Here is a 20,157-nt window from a genome sequence, read left to right as displayed (position 1 = left end):
CTGCTGTTAATGGCAAACTTGTTAGAGAATTATGTTCTCTCTGCCTCTAATGCTTTAAGCTATGTTAACCTGTGAGCCTGGCACAGACATAAGACATTTTCATGGTACTACAGGATGATTTGCTCTGGCGCCGCAGGGTAAAGTGACCACAGTTGGCAAGATGTCACTTGATAAATTATCTCCCTTATTGTAATTGAATCTTCCGTGTTGTTATAATATGCCTAGTTTGGTATTAAGCCTTTGCTTCAACCAGGAAAACTGTGAGGGAAAATGTCTATGGATATTTGCCTGTGGAAAACATCTATACCATATACACCCCTACCTCGATATAACGCTGTCCACGGGAGCCAAAAAATCTTACTGCGTTATAGGTGAAACCGAACTTGCTTTGATCCACCGGAGCGTGCAGTTCCCCCCCCCCCCCCCCGGAGCACTGCATTACTGCGTTGTATCGGAATTTGTGTTATATTGGGTCGCGTTACATCGGGGTAGAGGTGTATATGCAGCTTTTAGATACTGGGACACTCTGTGAATGGGAGAATACCAACAGCTTGATCCAAAACCTATTGAACTCAACAGAAAGACACCCATTAACTTCAATGGGCTTCAGCTCAGGACCCAAGAGACAACCATAAATCTGTGTTTATTTTAGTATTGCTAAACGTTAGAGGTTTAACTAAAAGCTAATTGCCAAATTTTTAACTGAACAAACCAATGTGTACCCTTTACATAGCTGCAGCAAAAGCTGAAATGGTGTCAGCTGTATATATTTTATCCTAGTGGTTCAGGTATGTTTGAATCCATCCCTGCTGCTGGATTCCCAGCTGGCAATAGTGGCCCACAATAGTTTACACTATCTTCAGTTAGGACAGAGATTACAATGCTGCCTCCCTGATGCACACCTTGACAAAATTATCTATGCTTTTTATTACCTTCAGTTGGGCTGCTATCATGTGCTCTGCTGAGGGCTTCTCTTGTAATACATAGTGCAGCTACCTGCATGTTTAGCAGGACAGGCCAATGTGAAAACAACCCTGGTGGTCTGTAGTGGCTACCAGTCCACTCTGGGAGTAAATCCAGGAAGTGGTTATCTTCTATAAATTTGGTTCCCTTCAATGATTAGGACCCTTCCTATCTGAGGTTTTGTCTCCTTTCACAATCATTGTGTTCCACTTGACTACTTTAGCTATCTGTCCCCAGCACTGAATGCCTAGTGAGGGATAGGAGAAGACATTTTCAGTAGAAGGCTGAGTACTAAAGCCTAAATCTGGAGACTTTTAAGATGCAGTGCATGATAAACGTATTTATTCAAATTTTCCTAATATAGGCATGAGTTACACCAGTGGACAGGGTGGAGTGGTAAAATCATAGAAATGCAGGGCTGGAAGGGACCTCGAGTAGTCATCAAGTCCAGCCCTCTGTGCTGAGGCAGGACCCTGTAAACCTACACCATCCTTGCCATGTTTGTTCAACCTGTTTTTAAAAATTTCCAATGGTCAGATTTTCTAAACCTTTTTTTCATTTTTGTTTGCTGCAATCTGTCCACATCTTTCCTAAAGTGTGGCACCCAGAAATGGACACAGTACTCCACCTGAAGCCTCACTAGTACTGAGTAGAGCAGGACAATTACCTCCCATGTCTTAGACACCACACTCCTGTGAATTCACCTTGGAGTATTAGCCTTTTTCGCAGCTACCTCACATTGATTCATATTCCATTTGTGATCCACTACAACCCCCAGATCCTTTTCAGCAGTACTACTGTCCAGCCAATTATTTCCCATTTTGTAGTTGTGTATTTGATTGTTCCTTCCCAAGTGAAGTACTTTGCACTTACCTTCACTGAATTTCATATTGTCGAATTCAGACCAATTCTCCAATTTGTGAAGGTTGTTTTGAGTTCTAATCCTGCCCTCAAAAGTGCTTGCAACCCTCCTACCTTGGTGTTATCATAAGTTTTTATAAGCATACTCTCCAATCCATTATCCAAATCATTCATGAAAATATTTAATAGTACTGGACCCAGGACTGACCCCTACAGGACCCCACTAGATATGTCCCCCCAGTTTGACAGTGAACCATTGATAATTACTTGCAGAATATGGTCTTTCAACAAGTTGTCCACCTTATACCAATTTAATGTAGCCCACACTTCCTTAGGTTACTTATAAGAATATCATGTGGGACTATGTCAAAGCCTTATAAAATCATGATATATCATAACTACTCTTTCGTCATATCCACTAGGCCAATAACCCTGTCAAGGAAGGAAATTAGGTTGGTTAAGTTTGTTTTGACAAATCCCTGTTGGCTATTCCTTATAACCCTATTATCCTCCAGATGCTTGCAAATTGATTGTTTAATAATTTTGTGGAAACAGAGATCTCTGCTTCCACAATTTGTTCCAGTACCTTTCCAGGTATCGAAGTTAGGCTGGCTGGGCTATAATTCCCTTATTCCTCTTTGTTCCCCTTTTTAAAGATAGGTGCTATGTTTGCCCTTCTCCAGTCTTCTGGGACCTCACCCATCCTCCAGGAGTTCTCAAAGATACTTGCTGACGGTTCCAAGATTGCTTCACATAGTTCCTTAAGTACCCTGGGATGAATTTCATCAGGCCCTGCTGTCTTGAATACATCTAACTTATCTAAATATTCTTTAACCTATTCTTTCACTATTTTGGCTTGCATTCCTTCCTCGTTGTTGTTAATATTGTGTGGTCACCATTAATCTTTTGTGAAGACTGAAGCAAAATCGGCATTAAACACATCAGTTTTCTTGATGTCATCAGTTATTAGCTCTCCTTCCCCACTAAGTAGAGAGCCTACACTTTCCTTCGTCTTTCTCATGCTCCTAATGAATTTAAAGAATCTTGTCTGATGGCCTTTTAGATCTCTTCCTAGATAGTTTGTGCCTTAGCCTTTCTGATTTTGTTCTGACATGCTTATGCTATTCTTTTGTACTCCTCCTTAGCAATTTGTCCATGTGCCCACTTTTTGGAACTAAGGAGGGCTTGATTTGTATGCAAAATATATTTTTTTAAACTGTGGATTTTGAGGTTTTTGCCTGAGCAAGGGCTGCAGATTTTGGGCTACATTATTTGTATGAGCTGAAGAGCTTTTTTTTTTTTTCAGTCTAAAAATTGTACTTTAGTTCTTAATTTTTAAATTGTTTGTTTTCTCCAAAAAATGAAACTGCAAGCAAACACCACACTCCTGCCCCCCAAAACCTTCATTTAAACCTATTTGTAAATTATTCCTATTTTTCGTGGAAATAAATTATGGCATGTTTGTCTGTCTCTCTTTCTATTTTTCAGGTTCACCCTCTGTTACGGGTAGTAGAAAAGTGACTAAATTATTGTTTGTTTAAAAAAAACTTCTTAGAAGTAATTTAGAAATAAAATCCTATATATCACAAGTATCTAGCAAAATGTGCCATGTATAGCTGTTCTTAACAATTTTTTAAACATCACGTTCTTTTTAAATTCACATTGGTAAACCAAATTTTAAAGAACTGCTACTGATGGTGATTATGAATAGAAACTCCAGTCTACCCTTGAAATCCCTCAATGAACAGATGTTTAATCTAAGTAGTCTAACATTTTCCTTTTACTGGAAAAGTTCCAATGTACTTGCAGTGCCCTGATGCAACCCATGCATGAGTCTTGAGTACATCTGATCAAAATAAATAAGATTTTAATTCCAAGATCTGAAATCCTGTTCCTTCATCAGGAAGTCAAATATGTAATGATTTATCGTCAGTCTGATGAGCTCTTGTCACGGTCCAGTCTCCTTAGGCTGTGTAATCATGTTTTAATTCTTCCATTTCCATATGTGTTGATTTCCCCCATTGCATCTTACTCCTGTAATAACATCAGAAGTTTCCTTCTCCTCAGCTGTCTGCTCTGCAAGCCAAGGTGCATTATCTCAAGTTCCTCAGCGATCTGCGATTATACGGGGGGCGTGTGTTCAAGGCAACATTAGTGGTAACTTTTTCCTTTATTTTCTTGATAATTTTCTCCAATTAATTTGTATCTGCCTGATTCACACATTTGCTTTAAGGAAGTTCAAGTCCAAATCAAACATTCTAAAATAACATATACACTATATTGGATCAAACCACACAAATACTTTTATTTCATTCTTCTTGAAAATGTCTTCCGTTGTATTCTGATTTGTAGCTTGGAGGTAGCATTCATTTGGTGGATGATACCATGGGTATAATTATAAAATACTAAAGTTGTTGAATAAAAAAATTATTCTTTTAAGACATATACTCTACATCCACCCATGAAAACCACAATGCAGTCAGTTTCTAACAAAAATAAATTGTGACAAGATAACTTTTATTTTATGCATTTTACTATAAATCTAGTACAATCATGTACCTGTTGTTGGTTTTGTTTGGTTTTGCCTCTTACCAAAGAACTTACTAACTCATGGCAAAGAAATACTGTGCAAATGAAAATCTCATAAAAATGAAACGGTAGAAGTGGTGTTTTTGTTTCATCTTATTTTATTTTTGTTCGGTAAAACCTGTCAGGTTTCTTACTCTTTTTAATTTTTATTTTCTTCTTTTTATATTACAGCAAGGAGAAAAGCGTTCAGAAGTGACTTTGTTAGTAGGGCCCCGCTATGGTATCAGCCACGTGATCAACACCAAAACGAACTTGGTGGCCCTGCTAGCAGACTTTAGCCACGTTAACAGGATCGAGATGTTTACAGAAGATGAGAGCACTGTTAGAGTTGAGCTCCATGTCTTAGATGTAAAAGTAAGTTGACTGTTGATTTGTATCAATTTAGTATCTTAAAATAACATGATTTTCATTTTCCCTCTGTATTGGAATAGTTGATAAAGTTGTGCATGATTTTGTTATAAATGTTTCACGCTACCAATATTATGAACGTGTACTGTAGAACTGTTTTAGCCAAATGGCATACAGCTGATTACTTAGGAACATAGGAATTTCCATATCACATCAGACCAATGAGCTATCTAGTCCAGTATTCTGTTCCAGATGCTTCAGAGGAAGGTAAGAGAAACCCCACAGTGGACAGCTCTGGAACAACCTACCTAGAAGGGAAATTTCTTCCCAATCCCGTAACTCTTCTGAATTCTTTTTATTCTATCTAATGTAATTGTGGGGGCTCTCATTCTTCATATAAATGTCTGATCCTCTTTTATCAGAGGGGTAGCCGTGTTAGTCTGAATCTGTAAAAAGCATCAGAGGGTCCTATGGCACCTTTAAGACTAACAGAAGTACTGGGAGCATAAGCTTTCGTGGGTAAGAACCTCACTTCTTCAGATGCAAGTAATGGAAATCTCCAGAGGCAGATATAAATCAGTATGGAGATAACGAGGTTAGTTCAGTAAGATCCTCTTTTGAATCTTACTGAGCTCTTTGCCTCAGTGGAAATGAGTGGAATTTTGCATATTACATCCTCTCAGTGCAGTTTATAAGATCTTGAAGCTTTATGGTGGAAGCTTTCATAGACTTTCTATAGAATTGTATAGAGGATAAATAGAGCTTAAAGTGGGAAATATCACAGTATGCAAAAGTTCAATACTTTTAAGCTAAGGATGCTACCAATTTTCCTCTTTCTTACAAAGGTATATGGAAAAAATACACATGGAATATTTACCAAGCTCTTCTTTCAAACACTTAACTTTTATTGACAAGTATTATTTCAATATATTTAAGTTGATAATATTGCTGCAACTTGATCTAGATGCACCAGAAAACATTAGTGGCTGGTGAGCACCTTCTATTCTTTAGCTCCCTGGACAATAACAATATCAGAAGATCCCAGAGTGCTTTATAGCTATTAATGTCACAGAGCACCCCTTAGGGGTAATTATGTGGTTGGGGAAACTGAGACAGAGATTAAATGACTCATTTTGTTCACACAGAAGTTTTGTGGCAAACCCAGGAATCTCCTAGTCCTATGATGTAATCAGAAGATCATCCTTCCTCTGTGTTTAAGACCAGGTAGTTTGAAGGAGCCAGGAGATGGGAATCTAAGAAAGCTAAACTACTTTATATTACTAATTAGGGCTGTTGATTAATCACAGTTAACTCATGCGATTAACTCAAAAAAATTAATTGCGATTAAAAAAATTAATCGCGATTAATCGCAGTTTTAATCGCACTGTTAAACAATAGAATACCAATTGCAATTTATTCAATATTTTGGATGTTTTTCTACATTTTCATATATATTGTATTCTGTGTTGTAATTGAAATCAAAGTGTATATTATTTTTATTACAAATATTTGCACTGTAAAAATGATAAACAAAATAAATAGTATTTTTCAATTCACCTCATACAAGTATTGTAGTGCAATCTTTTTGTTGTGAAAGTGTAACTTACAAATGTAGATTTTTTTTTTTGTTATATAATTGCACTCAAAAACAAAACAATGTAAAACTTGAGAGCCTACAAGTTCACTCAATCCTCCTACTTGTTCAGCCAATCGGTAAGACAAACAAGTTTGTTTATATTTACAGGAGATAATGCTGCCCTCTTCTTATTTACAATACCACCAGAATGTGAGAACTGGCATTTGCATGGCATTTTTGAAGCTAGCTTTGCAAGGTATTTATGTGCCAGATATGCTAAACATTCATATGCCCCTTCATGCTTTGGCCATTATTCCAGGGGACATGCTTCCATGCTGATGATGGTCGTTAAAAAAAATGTGTTAATTAAATTTGTGACTGAACTCCTTGGGGGAGAATTGTATGTCCCTTGCTCTGTTTCACCCACATTCTGCCATATATTTCATATTATAGCAGTCTCGGATGATGACCCAGCGCATGTTGTTCATCTTAAGAACACTTTCACTGCAGATTTGACAAAACGCAAAGAAGGTACCAATGTGAGATTTCTAAAGATAGCTACAGCATTCAACCCAAGGTTTAAGAATCTGAAGTGCCTTCCAAAATCTGAGAGGGATGAGGTGTGGCGCATGCTTGAGAAGTCTTAAAAGAGGAACACTCTGATGCGGAAACTACAGAACCCAAACCGCCAAAAAAGAAAATCAACCTTCTGCTGGTGGCATCTGACTCAGATAATGAAAATGAACATGTGTCGGTCCTCACTGCTTTGGATTGTTATTGAGCAGAACCTGTCATCAGCATGGATGCATGTCCCCTCCAATGGTGGCTGAAGCATGAAGGGACATGTGAATCTTTAGCACATCGTTAGCTGGCTACGCCTGTGCCATGCGAACGCCTGTTCTCACTTTCAGGTGACATTGTAAACAAGAAGAGGGCAGCATTATCTCCTGCAAATATAAACAACTTGTCTGTCTGAGCGATTAGTTGAACAAGAAGTAGGACTGAGTGGATTTGCAGGCTCTAAAATTTTACATTGTTTTATTTTTGAATGCAGGTTTTTTGTACATAAGTCTACATTTGTAAGTTCAATTTCCATGATAAAGAGATTGCACTGCAGTACTTGTATTAGATGAATTGAAAAATATTTTCTTTTGTTTTTTAACAGTGCAAATACTTGTAATCAAAAATAAATATAAAGTGAGTATTCTACACTTTGTATTCTGTGTTTTAATTGAAATCAATATATTTGAAAATGTAGAAAACATCCAAAATATTTAAATAAATGGTATTCGATTATTAACAGTGCAATTAATAGCACGATTAATCGCGATTAATTTTTTTTATCGCTTGATAGCCCTAATACTAATAGCTAAGCAACACAGACCATAAAGCAGAGAAGTAATCTGTAGTGACCTGGCAGTTCAGTGAGGGAAGAGAAATATAAATGGCGAGTATCAAGAATGACAAGGAAAATAAGTCGCGCAAGATTTATATGGACTAATTAGCAAAAGGATCAAAATACCTATTCTGCTTCCTGTCAAAAGGAAAAACCTACCAAAAGTAGTGTTATGATGGCACATGAATAAGGATATGGACATTTTGCATATGATTATCAATAACTGAAAAATAACGTGAAACAGAAGTTTCACCACAGTGGGTAGGCCTACTGATGTTGGCCGGAAACTAGGCATGACCATAGCAACTGGGAAATACTTTAAGTACATAATAAAGCTGCTCAAACCCTTGACAGAAATCCAGAATGAGGGCATCACTAACAGCATTTGCCTTCCACTTGTGATGAATTCCTCCATGGGATGCAAGAGGAGGGAGTGGGCCTACCTGAGTAAGGAAGGGGTAATTTACATCTGCCTGTAGCGGCACTAGTGAATGTGGCCTAAGTGTTCATTCCCCAATCAGTAAAAGGGAATGACAATATCTCTCAGGGTTATTGTGAAGCGTAATTAGTTAATGCTTGTAAAGCACTTTAAGATCTTTGGTTGAAAAGTTCTATAAAAGTGTAAACAGCTTGAGTCTTTCTTTTACCATTAATTTTCCTTTTTAGTATTCTCTCTACCATGTTACTTCCCAAAAGTCATCCATAAAAGTTTAGTTGCTTCTAGGTTACGAAAAGGGTGAACAGCAGGTCACAGTAATACTCTTGGCATTTAAAATCTCTCTGGAAATCATCTACTTTTATTGATCATCTCATAAAATTCAGCATCAAGAAAGCATTTCAAACACCTCTCTATATACATGCACACCTGCTCCGTCTTAACACTAACATAACAAGAATTGACTCACTCATCTTTGGGTAATAATTTGTATTAATTTTATGCCCAAGGTTGACTGCTTTGAGGCAAGCATGTGTCCTTATACCAAGGCTCCTGTATTTCTGAACAAAATCTCAAATTGCCCAGAAGCAAAATGATAAATAATCATAATAATAATTGCCTGGATTTTCTCATCACGTCTGAAACTGCACATGTGAAGTACTATGTGAATAAGGGTGTCATGGAATTATGTCAACACCATGTGTATTGGCTTAAGATTCTATGCTATGGATTTTTTAAAAAAAACAACATATACCCTATTTTGTGCTTTGTCTTAGACAGCTATGATCAGAGAACTTTGTTTTGATCAAGAGGGCAAGTACACAGCCTCCTTCAGGACCAATTGTCTATTAGTTTGCAGGAGGGTCCAATAAAATCTTCCCATAAATGTAGATACTGCTATAGTGTGGCATTCCAGGACTTTCAGTGAGCTGTAGCAATGATCACATGGGCCATTACAGTGCAGCAAGGCGCTGGGCTGTAGATCCACACCCTGCCTTGCCAGGCAGTTACTTGTCATGTAGACGAACCACAGGGTACACCAGTGAGAAAGGTGAAAGATTTAGTTCTAAAATTTTATGAACAACATTAACTTTTTAATAAGTTCTAGATGTTAAGCATCTTAGAACTCATTTGAGAATTGAAGCTTTTATTAATAATAATTATATAGACAGCAATACAAATATTAGTTAAGCATCAAGTGAATTTAAAATGTCCAGTTAGACATTTTCCTTGCTTCAGCTCTCATCTCTCCGAACATTTTGTACCCTAAATATTGTTTTCAATCAGACCTTTCAGAGTTGAGGAAAACTAATTTATTTTTTGATTTTCCAATGTAGCATTTCTGAAATAATTCCTATAATTTACATTTTATAAATATACTAATTTTAATAAGCCATGTTTCAGCAAGTAAATGTATTAAGAATGAATAGCCGTAACGAAGACTTGGTTGTTTCCTTCATAGCCTATTACTTTGCTAATGGAATCATCAGATGCAATGAACCTTGCCTGTTTAACAGCTGGATACTATAGACTACTGGTTGATTCAAGGCGCTCAATATTTAACATGGCCAACAAGAAAAATGCAGGAAACCGAGAAACAGGTATTTATTGCATAATGCATTAACAGAAGTCACATTTACAAAACAAGGCCTTGATCCTGTGATTGGACCCACGCGGACAAAATTCCATTGATATCAGTAGTAGTGTGTGTGCAGGTACAGGGGTATGCCCATTCAGATCTGATTGCTAGTTTGGGGCCTAGAGTTGTAATATATAAATTCGGCTTTATAGTATTTTAAGGTTCAGCCGTTGTTCGTATTAATGGTAACATAAAATGTTTAATGTATTCCTCCTCGTGCCACAGTGAAACAAATAATTGATCATCTGTTTGCATACAGGGTTATAACATTTTATACAACCAGAGTCTTCATGCAGAAATGTGAGGTGCTGGGTTTTTTTTAGATTATCATATCAACCAGTCCTGGGTTATCATTTCACCTAGTTTTAGTTTAGTTCTCTGCCCTCACAGCATAAAAACATCCAGTTAATCTTAATTCTTAAACCAAGAGCTCCATGGCTTGAAGTAGAGGAGAGTTTGAAAATGGTTTGACTGTAAAAGGGACAAGTTTATGCAGCTGTTCTATATTTAAAACATTGCTTATTCAGAATTAACAAGTCAATATTATAAAATTTGATGAAACAGTTCATTTGTTAAATGACTGTTGCTTTTATTTTGCCAAACTGTAGGAAATGAAAATAGAGGGAAGTATAACCTCCATGCTTCTGAGTGGAACTGTGTACCAAAAACTACTACATTCATGGCTGAAGGGGCTCAAGAGGCCCAAAGAACATTTGTAGACCCAAAACAGAAGACTGCAGAAGTTTCTGAAAGCCCCATGTGTCAAAAAGACCACAGGCATCTGTACATAGAAAATACCTATAATTCAGGTGGACTCGATCAGGGGCTGACCAAACAAGATGACTCCATGGAGGCAGGAGAAAACAGAAGTTTAAACCAGCAGTCATTACTGTCACTCTCAGGACTGGAATCTACCAAGAAAGCACAGGACTCTCCAAGGGGAGCAAAAGTATCCTTTATATTTGGAGATCACAGCTTGGATGGTATCAGTCCCCAAACCCTTGGCTATGAAAGACTTCTGGATGAAAGTCCAGAAGTATTGGACAAACAGAGAGCTATTTATATTAGTAGTACCAATGATATTAAAGGTCTAGAATTGTCTCCAGATGTTGAAAGCATTCAGTTTGCTACAAATTCTGTTTATGCAAGCATAAATGATGGCAAAATATTTGGAGCTGCAGAAGGGATAGAAGAGCCCTTGTTGCATGACATTTGTTATGCGGAAAACACAGATGATGTTGAAGATGAAGATGAAGTTAGCTGTGAGGAGGACATTATGGTAGGAGAAATCAGTAGGCCTACCATTCTCAGTCTTTCTGGTTCAAGTGATGATATTATTGATTTGACATCACTCCCCCCTCCGGAAGGTGATGATAATGAAGATGACTTCTTATTACATTCTTTAAACATGGCCATTGCTGCTCCTCCACCTGGCTTCCGGGACAGTTCAGACGAGGAAGACTCTCAGCACCAAACAACACAGTATATAGAAGACAAGGAGCAAGCTAGTAATCTAGGAAATGATGACATTCCAGTATCACTCATTGATGCTGTCCCTACTAATACTGAGGGGAAGTGTGACAAGGGGCTAGATGATGCTGTAGTCTCCACTCTTCAAGCACTAGAGGCTTTGGCTGCTTCAGAGGAACAGCAGACGAATGACAATTCAGGTTCTTTCACCATAGTTACATTTATTCATTGAACATCATTCCACTTCATCCATTTGCGCCATTTAGCCTTGGAAACATTCCATTCTATATGTTTTTACCATCATGTACACACCTCACATTCCATATCACGTGGTGGAACTACCATAATGTTGCTAAATTACCTTTCTTGGGGATTATGCAATAAAATTGGAGTATGCTTTAAAATAAACCATAAAAATCCCTTTATTTTTATATTTAACACACCCCATTTTCTTATCCGTTTATTCAAGTGCCTCCGATGCTTTCATTAATTGGCTCTTATTTTTTGTGGCATGCAGGTGTAGCAATCTTGCGAGCATATAGCCCTGAGTCATCTTCAGATTCTGGCAATGAAACAAACTCTTCTGAAATGACTGAAAGTTCTGAACTAACCGCAGCACAGAGACAGTCAGAAAATTCCACACGTATGTTTTTGACCACTAGTGAAGGTTACCAACCCCTTGTGGAAGAGCAAACAGAGTTCCCCATTGCTAAGAATCAGGCTGGAGGACCACTTGCAAAATCCTCACAGTCCATAGCTGGTCGTCAAGCTGCTGAGCTGCAGTCAAAAGTTGTGCCTTCGAAGCAGATTCTTCATTCAGACAATATGGAAATGGAACCAGAGACCATGGAAACAAAATCTGTCACTGACTATTTTAGCAAATTGCACATGGGGTCTTTGGTATACTCTTGCACTAGTAAAAGGAAAAATAAGATGACTGATGGTGAAGTGAAAGCAGCCTGTGATGGTAATGCTACTGTGAAAAAGCATCAGGGAACTAAAAAAGCAGAGACTGATGAAGACCTAAATGCTATATGTGGTACTCTTTCTTCAAGAGATGGTCAACGCATAAGCACTTTTAACGTGGAGAGAACTGCTTTTCGCCAAAGATGGTATGTTGCTGCCGATGATGAAGCAGCAGATAAACCAAGCTCAGAAACAGTGAATGGGAAGACATTTCCAAGAGTTTCTGGTCTTGGTAAAACAGATACTGGCTCTAAGAATGAAGTGAATCCTGAAGTTAATGAGGGTGATACTTCAGCACTTGGCCCAGGTGAAAACTTTTTGTCTGATATGACTAATGTGTCTTCAGCCAAAGACCTAAATGACTCAGAAGATGCAGATGAACATTCTTCAAAGCTACCGGAAACTGAGCAGAGTGTGAGTAGACTTTGTGAATATCACTTGACCAAGCGCATGTCATCGTTGCAAAGTGAAGGCCATTTTTCTCTGCAAAGCTCCCAGTGTTCTTCAGTGGATGCAGGATGCAGCACAGGCAGTAGCCCATGTGCTACCCCAATCGAATCTCCTCTTTGTACCTCTGATGTTAAGCACATTATCTCGGATTCATCTGTGAAGGGCATTGGCTATATTCCAGCAGATGAAAGAGTTGCCATTCTTCCAAATCATGGAACAACATACAAGGAACTACATCAGCAGTCAGAAGCTGTGTGTCATAGAATGACAATGCCTGCCATTCATTCAGCAGTTAATGCCGAACCACTGTTTGGCACTTTGAGAGATGGATGTCATCGGATCCCCAAGATTAAAGAAACTACAGGTACAGCAATTTCAAAGCATGTGTTTTTAAAGACACATATTTAATAGGGTGTATATGTAAAAACCAAGTGTGAAGATTACATCATCTCTTATCTGAATGCATATTGTCAACCTAGAGTGGACAGTGAAATTACGTCTAAACTGTTTCTATTCATTCTCGCTTTCTGGTTCTGCTGTGTGGCTTTTGCTAAAATAACCCCAATTACAACGTTGACACTCAGGAAAACATTTCTATTAGCATTAGCTTTTTAAAAATGTTTCCCAATCTCCCTGACAAGGCTGTCTATTGGAAAGAACATTGCTTGAATGCTACATCAGAATTTCTAAAATGTTGTTTCTTCTGTTTTTCTGGATACTTCTGTAGAGCTAGATATATTTGAGCCATATGAGCTTTAACAATGTATGTAAATTTGGGATAGCGGGGGAATCTGTGATTTAATTATCATATATTATATACTATTTGCCTGCTATGTGGCTAAAATAAGTGACTTTTGCTAAAATAGTTGCACAGAATAATCTCCAGATAACAATATGAAAAGTGTGTTGTTATTGATAGGCCAGGAAAGGCTTAGAGCACTAACTGTAAAGAAGAGAAAGAAATGGGATTAACTATGCATCCTTTTAATTTAAAAACCAATTGCATAAGTTTCCTGTAAGGATAGCTTAGGTGCAGTATCTTAATCACATAATTTAAGATCCAATGTTAAGAGATTTTATAAAATCTTGGTTTGGGGGGGTTGTTTGTTTTTAATTTAATTGAAAACAATATTTGGTTGGGGTCTAAACATTTCCCCTTTACTGGTTGCAACTGAAACACAGCAGCATTGTGTAAGTTTATGAGAACCAAAAAATGAAACTGACGAGAAGCAAAAGTGGAACAGTTTCTTTTCACTGCCTAAAAAAGTGTATTGCGAAACAGAATAAAAATAAATGGAATTTTCAAAATTCTTTCCATTTTAGTAACATAAGGGATTTTTAACCTGTCAATATCCCTTTAAATACTAAATGGGAAACTTCCATTCCAGTTAGCAGAGGAGTGATGTTCATGAAAGTTCTATGGAACAATTTTCTGCTGCCTCACATTATAAGTCACAGTGTGGTAATAGAGGGAGTAGTCAGTTATTCATAAATGAGAATATGTTGATAGATTTTTTTTTAATTTCATGTTTAGAGAAACACAAAGACATATGACTATTTGCTGAAAGACACATTACTATTCATGCATGGTACTAGCTGAAATGGGGGTCCTGGAAAAATACTGTTAGGACAGGTCATTTTTTTAAAAAAAGTCCATAAAAGATATTTGGAAATTCATTCTATGAATGTTATCAGTGTGATGCTTAATTATTCTCTCTGTTCTTCTACTACCCCTAGTGTAGCTTTCACAGAGCCTGGAAAGGGAAGACGAGGGGGCATGCCTTCAGCTTTTCCTAAACAGCCTCTAACTGACTCCATCATGCTATCATCCAACATTCACTCAGAATCAAAGGTGCCAAGTCAAAATCAAGACTCTTGTGACATTCCTAAAGTAAAACAGGGATGTGGGGCAGCAGTTAGTTTATGGCCATATGACATGATGGGAGGAAGCCTCAGAATGCCACACAGCAGGAAAGTATTGAGACGCAGCAGCAGCGTCACTGCAGGATCCACAGGCATTGAGATGCTTCTTGAGAAGAAAAAGGCTACACTCAGTCTGAAATGTCTAGACATTGCTGCAAGAGATGATTCCAAGTCCGAAAAAAGGGTGGAACTCCCTCTGGGCAAAAAGTTATCCAAAAGCTATTCTCAAAGTTCTATGAATGATAGCACTGACGTCAAAGACAATAAAAGGTCTTCAGTCACCAGCTCCATGCAGAAGGACTCCAAACAGTACAGAATGTTGCCCTTACGAAAGTCAGATGCCAGCAACTGGAGATGCCGTGGCCCATTTAGCTATTGTTTCCTAAGCAGAGGAAATGACAATGAGGATGATGAAGATGATGGAGACAACAACCACCTCTCATGCCTCTATGAACCACAGATACCGTGTTCGTTACCAGAACCAGCCAGCCAGTCTTTTTCCATTGAAAATGAGAAGAAAGTTGTTGAGTCCCCTAAACAGATACTAAATAGTACACATGACAAGAGCAATGCTGAAGACCAAGGTGTCCAAACTGATATGAATCTCAGTGACATGGCCTTTGATGCACAAATCACAAGAATAAATGTGATGAAAGAGAAAACTTATGCAATGCCTGATGGATTTCTTGCAGCACAAAAAGATGCCAATGAGCTGCTCTCTCTGGTCCGAGCAAGTGTGGGGAGGAGGGAAGATTTACATCCGGGAACATATGACCTTAAACTTTCTCAGTTTAAACAACTGTTATCTATAGAATCAAGACAGTTGGGAAGTGCCTGCAGGAAAATGGCCATGGCTGATAAAAGCCCCGAGGAAATGCTTCTAGCTATGACTTCCAGCTTTCAAGTGCTCTGTTGCTTAACAGAAGCCTGCATGCGTTTAGTGAAAGTCATGAACTCTGAAACACAGCAGCAGGAAATTATAGCTAAAATAGATGAGGTCGTAATAAACTACATTTGTCTTCTGAAAGCTGCAGAAACAGTGTCAGACAAGACCTCCGATGATCCTAGCATTAAACTCTTGGCTCGACATTCGACTACCATGGCCGCTATTGTAAGCACACTAACAAGTTCTCTTAAAATGCTTTTAAACAAATAAAATACAAACATCACTTCATAATCTACCTTTGCGAAGCCATACATAAAACCTTTTGTTTACTGTATGTGTATGAACTAATGTAACAAACTCAGCTCCCTCTATCTGTATATTTTGTTATTTTATAAAAAATAAGTATGAGATAAAAAAAAAAAACAGTTCTGCTACCGAACATTGACAAAGTACTGGCCAGATCTATCCTTCTGTTTATATTTTAAATAAAATGACAAAAAAACAAAAACAAAAAATCAAAGAATCCCACAAGAGCATATTGACATTTGGCTATTTTTCATATAGTCAAATCTACAGGTGTATGATGTGAGCTTTTAAAGCCTGTGATGTCAGAGGAATTGTTTCCTGTTCCCTCCGAATTTCCATTTGGAGAACATTACATCCACATTTAGAAATAAGAAATTGAATCATAATGTATATAACACAGTATTTAATGTTTTAAAATTATAATTTTTAAGTATTGGAAATAGCAAAAAGACATTTAAAATCCAAGAGACTATTATGACTTACTAGAGAATATATATATAATAAATAACTCTTTTGTTCATATTGCCTGGTTACCTGATGCTTCTTTTCTAGGAAATGTTTCCATATTGCAAATAGAGAAAATGATAGTATCTGATATATATGGTAGAATGCTGCATTTTGGGACCAAATGATAACTGTGTGGAAGGTAGGGAAGAAGGGTGGAGGACATTGAAGGTGAAATGGGGTTATTTTTTTTATGATGAAAGAACTGCGAGAAATGCATTGGTTTCATTGAAGATCGAAGAACCTAATGGCCCGGTCTAAAATCCTTTCATTGGTGAACAGAAACCAAAGGAAAACCATTAGGAAGTTACTATTCTTGTACAATTTTAACATAAATAAATGAATCATGTCTATTTTATTAACGTATTTTACAATTCGTATCAGATGATTCTGGATGTTTAAATGTAAACACCTTCAAAATAAAATTAATCTTTTGGAAGAAAATACCAAAAAACAAACAAAAAAAACCTCTGAAACATTTTTAGCAAAGAATCCAGGTTCTTTTACTGGTGATAGAAAGGGCATTTTGTGACAGCTTCTCTAATCAGAACTTTTCTGTAAAATATACAGTAGCATTAAAGTTGCAACACAGGCAAGGTAAAAGAAATCAGAGTTTCAGCGACTCTTAGGCTTTAAAGGGGAGATTTTTTTTAAAGTGCCTATGAGCTTTAGGCAACCCAGCCCTAGTGAAAGCATTAAATCCCTAAGCTCTTTTGAAAATATCCACCCTAACTTACTGGGTTGTACCTGGTGTAGGTATTATGGCCCATGTTTTTCATAATCTCGCATGTAGAGGCTGATGTAATAACAACAACCATAAAGGTCTTGATTTGAAAACTGCATTTGCCTACTCAGCTGTAGCAAAATTGAGGCTTTCTTTGTTGAGTGAGGGGGCCTAAGACACCAGAATTGAACCATTTGCTAAAAAAATAAAGAGTGTGATTGCAATGAATAACCTACCGAGTGTGAAGACAAGCAAGCAGTGTTGTCTTCGTGCGTCTGCACACAGACAACTCCAGAGACTCTGCTTCAGTTTATAGCTTTGTCAAACAGCAACAAAGTGAAATGAAAAAGACTGTGGTAAGCTTCACTGCTGCCATTCAATTTTACAGCTGCTATTTCACTGTGAGCAGCAGTAAAATTGTCAAGATAGATCTTCTTCATCTCCCTCGGCAGTGATGTCTAAGCATATTGCACTGAAAAGATTAAGTGAATTATTTTTCTTGAGACACATTCTTCCACTGCTTAGACACCTGTATCAAGTCTGGAGTTAAGGGTAACATTTTCAGATATGCCTATGTCCCATTCTCAAAAGCTACTTAAATGCTTAGGAGCTGAATCCCAATTGACTTACAATGCAGTTTTCGCTTCTAAGTGCCTACATCACTTTTGAAAAAAATGGCACTTAGGTTCCTAAGTCACTTAGGCACATTTGAACATTTTGTCTTAAATTCATCTCAGTTGTAGCTCTATTGAAATCAGATTATTCGAGTTAATGGAGTTACACCAAACATGAATTTGGCCATGCCGGTTTAATTTTCATTACCAATATTATTAATTATTATTACTCTTTGTACTGTCATAGCAGGTAGTAACCCCAGTCATCAACCAGATCCCCATTGTGCAAGGTACAAACACAGAACAAAATGATGGACTCTACCCCAAAGAGTTTTCTGCTAAGAATGAAGCAATGATATTATCCATAGTTTATAAATTCCCATATGAAGCTCAGCAAGTGACAAGTGCTGATTTTTGGACAAAAGAAAGTTAAATAATAAGCCACTGTGACAGCTTTGAAATCCCTGAAAAATATTTTGTGCACTTCTTTGACTTGGCTGAATGGAGGCAGGGAAAGAGACAGTTACCATATTTTTTAATGGACAATTCTGTTTTCCTCCAAGTGTTCTCTAAACAAAACTTTGAGATCCTCTGACTGTGATAATAGGGTTTGGAAGCCCTTGGCAATTGAAAAACCCATCAGAGCCATTTAATGATGATCCTATAGTTCCTGATTTAATCTGCTACTTCTACACAGTGGAAATAGCAGTCTACAGGAACTAATAATGGGACAGCAGCTCTTCTCTTTGAAATAATCAGAGTGAGCTGCTTTAATAATTAACATGGTGGCACTTCCCTAGGAGCTTAGGGAGGGACTTGTCACCACTTCCGAGAAGCCAGGTAGGGAGCCTGCCAGCCCTGCCAAACCTCACCTCCCAGCACCAATGGGGGTCCCAGGCTGCTCCCACCCGAGCACCCGTAGTGCCTCCTGGACTGCCCCCCCAAACACTCCCAGTACCCCCTGGACCGCTCCACCTGAGTACCTGCGGGGCTCCCCACGCACCCATGGCCCCCCTCTGGACACACATCCCCAGAGCACCCCTGGCAGCCCCCGGGCCGCACACCTCCAGAGCACTTGTGGCACTCCTCTGGGCCGCACCCCCTCCCAGAGCACCTGTGCCCCTGCAGCACCCCCTAGGCTCCCCTGAGCACCCGCCAGGGCCGGCTCTAGGCACCAGCAAAACAAGCTGGTGCTTGGGGCAGCACATTTTTAGGGGCAGCATGGCCGGCGCCAGAATGCCGCCCCTAAAAATGTGCCCCGGCCGCCCTAGCTCACCTCCGCTGTTGCCGCTCGCCCGCCGCTGCTCGCCCTCCCTCCCAGGCTCTCAAACCTGGGAGAGAGGGGGAGATCCCACAGCGCGCGAAACAGCTGATTTGCGCGCTGCTGCTCCCCCTCCCTCCCAGGCTCTCAAACCTGGGAGGGAGGGGGAAACTCCGAGTGGTCGCGGCGCGCGCCCCGCTTCTCCCCCTCCCTCCCTCCCTCTTAGGCTTGAGAGCCTGGGGGAAGGAGGCAGGGCTGGGGATTTGGGGAAGGGGCGGAGCTGAGGTGGGGCCGGGGGTGAGGTAAGAAAAAAACGGGGGGTTGGGGGGGCAGGCAAAATTGTTTCTGCTTGGGGCGGCAAAAATCCTAGAGCCGGCCCTGGCACCCGCGCACCCCTCAAGCACCTGCAGCACCCCCCCAAGCACACGTACTACACCTCTGATTAAACCTTGGGACTCAGTGCTGCAAGTCATGGATAGGTCACCGGCTAAGTTCCCTCTAAGCGGTGCGGCCACGCAGCTGCCTATTAAGCCCCACCCAGGGGCTCAGGGCTGCGGCAGGGAGAGGTGCCCCTCCACCAGCACCTCGCCCCAGCGCAGAGCTGCTGCTGCAGCGGGGAGAGACGCCTCTCCCTGCCAGCCCAAACATGGACCTGCCCTGGACTTGCTGCGGCCGGGGAAGAGGAGCCCCTCCCTCAGCCCAGCCCAGCCCCACTGGAGCTGCCGCAGCCAGGAAGAGGTGCCTCTCCCCCAGCCCCGAGCTGCTGCAGCGAGAGAGGGCTGGGGGGAGTCCTCTCTCCCCACCGCAGCCCCTGGGCAGCCTTCAGCCCAAGCCCCTCATCCCAGGCCCCATCCCTGAACCCACACCCCATCCCTCTGCCCCAGCCCTGAGCCCCCTCCCACTCCCCGAACCCATCATCCACGGCCCCACCCCAGAGCCTTCACCTCTAGCCGGAGTCCTCACTCCCTGCACCCAATCCTCTGACCCAGCTCTGAGCCCCCTCCTGCACCCCGAACCCTTCAACCCCACCCCAGAGCCCTCATTCCCCCAAACCCCAACCCTGAGCCCCCTTCCAAACCCAGAACCCCTCATCCCCAGCCCCACCCCAGAGGCCACACCCCCAGCGAGAGCCTGCCCCCTCTTCTGCACCTCAACCCTCTGCCCCAGCCCTGAGCCCCCTCCCACACTCCAAACCCCTTGGCCCCACTCCCATCACATGAATTCTGTTATGTGCACCAATGTGAA

General features: G+C 40.0%; 1 protein-coding gene across 3 annotated transcripts in view; it reads left to right on the top strand.

Moving 5' to 3' along the window:
* The window catches only part of FRMPD4 (FERM and PDZ domain containing 4), a 453,075-nt gene extending 436,744 nt beyond the window's left edge, over positions 1 to 16,331 (top strand). For 2 of the 3 annotated variants that reach the window (XM_054007791.1, XM_054007784.1), the window contains exons 12-17: positions 3,892 to 3,981; positions 4,585 to 4,767; positions 9,632 to 9,770; positions 10,417 to 11,478; positions 11,796 to 13,058; positions 14,437 to 16,331. In XM_054007791.1, coding sequence (XP_053863766.1) covers positions 3,892 to 3,981; positions 4,585 to 4,767; positions 9,632 to 9,770; positions 10,417 to 11,478; positions 11,796 to 13,058; positions 14,437 to 15,773 — 4,074 coding nt within the window. In that variant the 3' untranslated portion in view covers positions 15,774 to 16,331. Of the gene's footprint in view, positions 1 to 3,891; positions 3,982 to 4,584; positions 4,768 to 9,631; positions 9,771 to 10,416; positions 11,479 to 11,795; positions 13,059 to 14,431 lie in introns of all 3 variants that reach the window. The other variant, XM_054007798.1, reaches the window with a different exon arrangement.
* Positions 16,332 to 20,157: the final 3,826 nt, after the last annotated feature.

The sequence above is a fragment of the Malaclemys terrapin genome, chromosome 1 (genome assembly GCF_027887155.1).
Source record: "Malaclemys terrapin pileata isolate rMalTer1 chromosome 1, rMalTer1.hap1, whole genome shotgun sequence".
In the NCBI taxonomy this organism is placed as follows: domain Eukaryota; kingdom Metazoa; phylum Chordata; order Testudines; family Emydidae; genus Malaclemys; species Malaclemys terrapin.
This window is presented reverse-complemented; position numbering and strand designations above follow the sequence as displayed.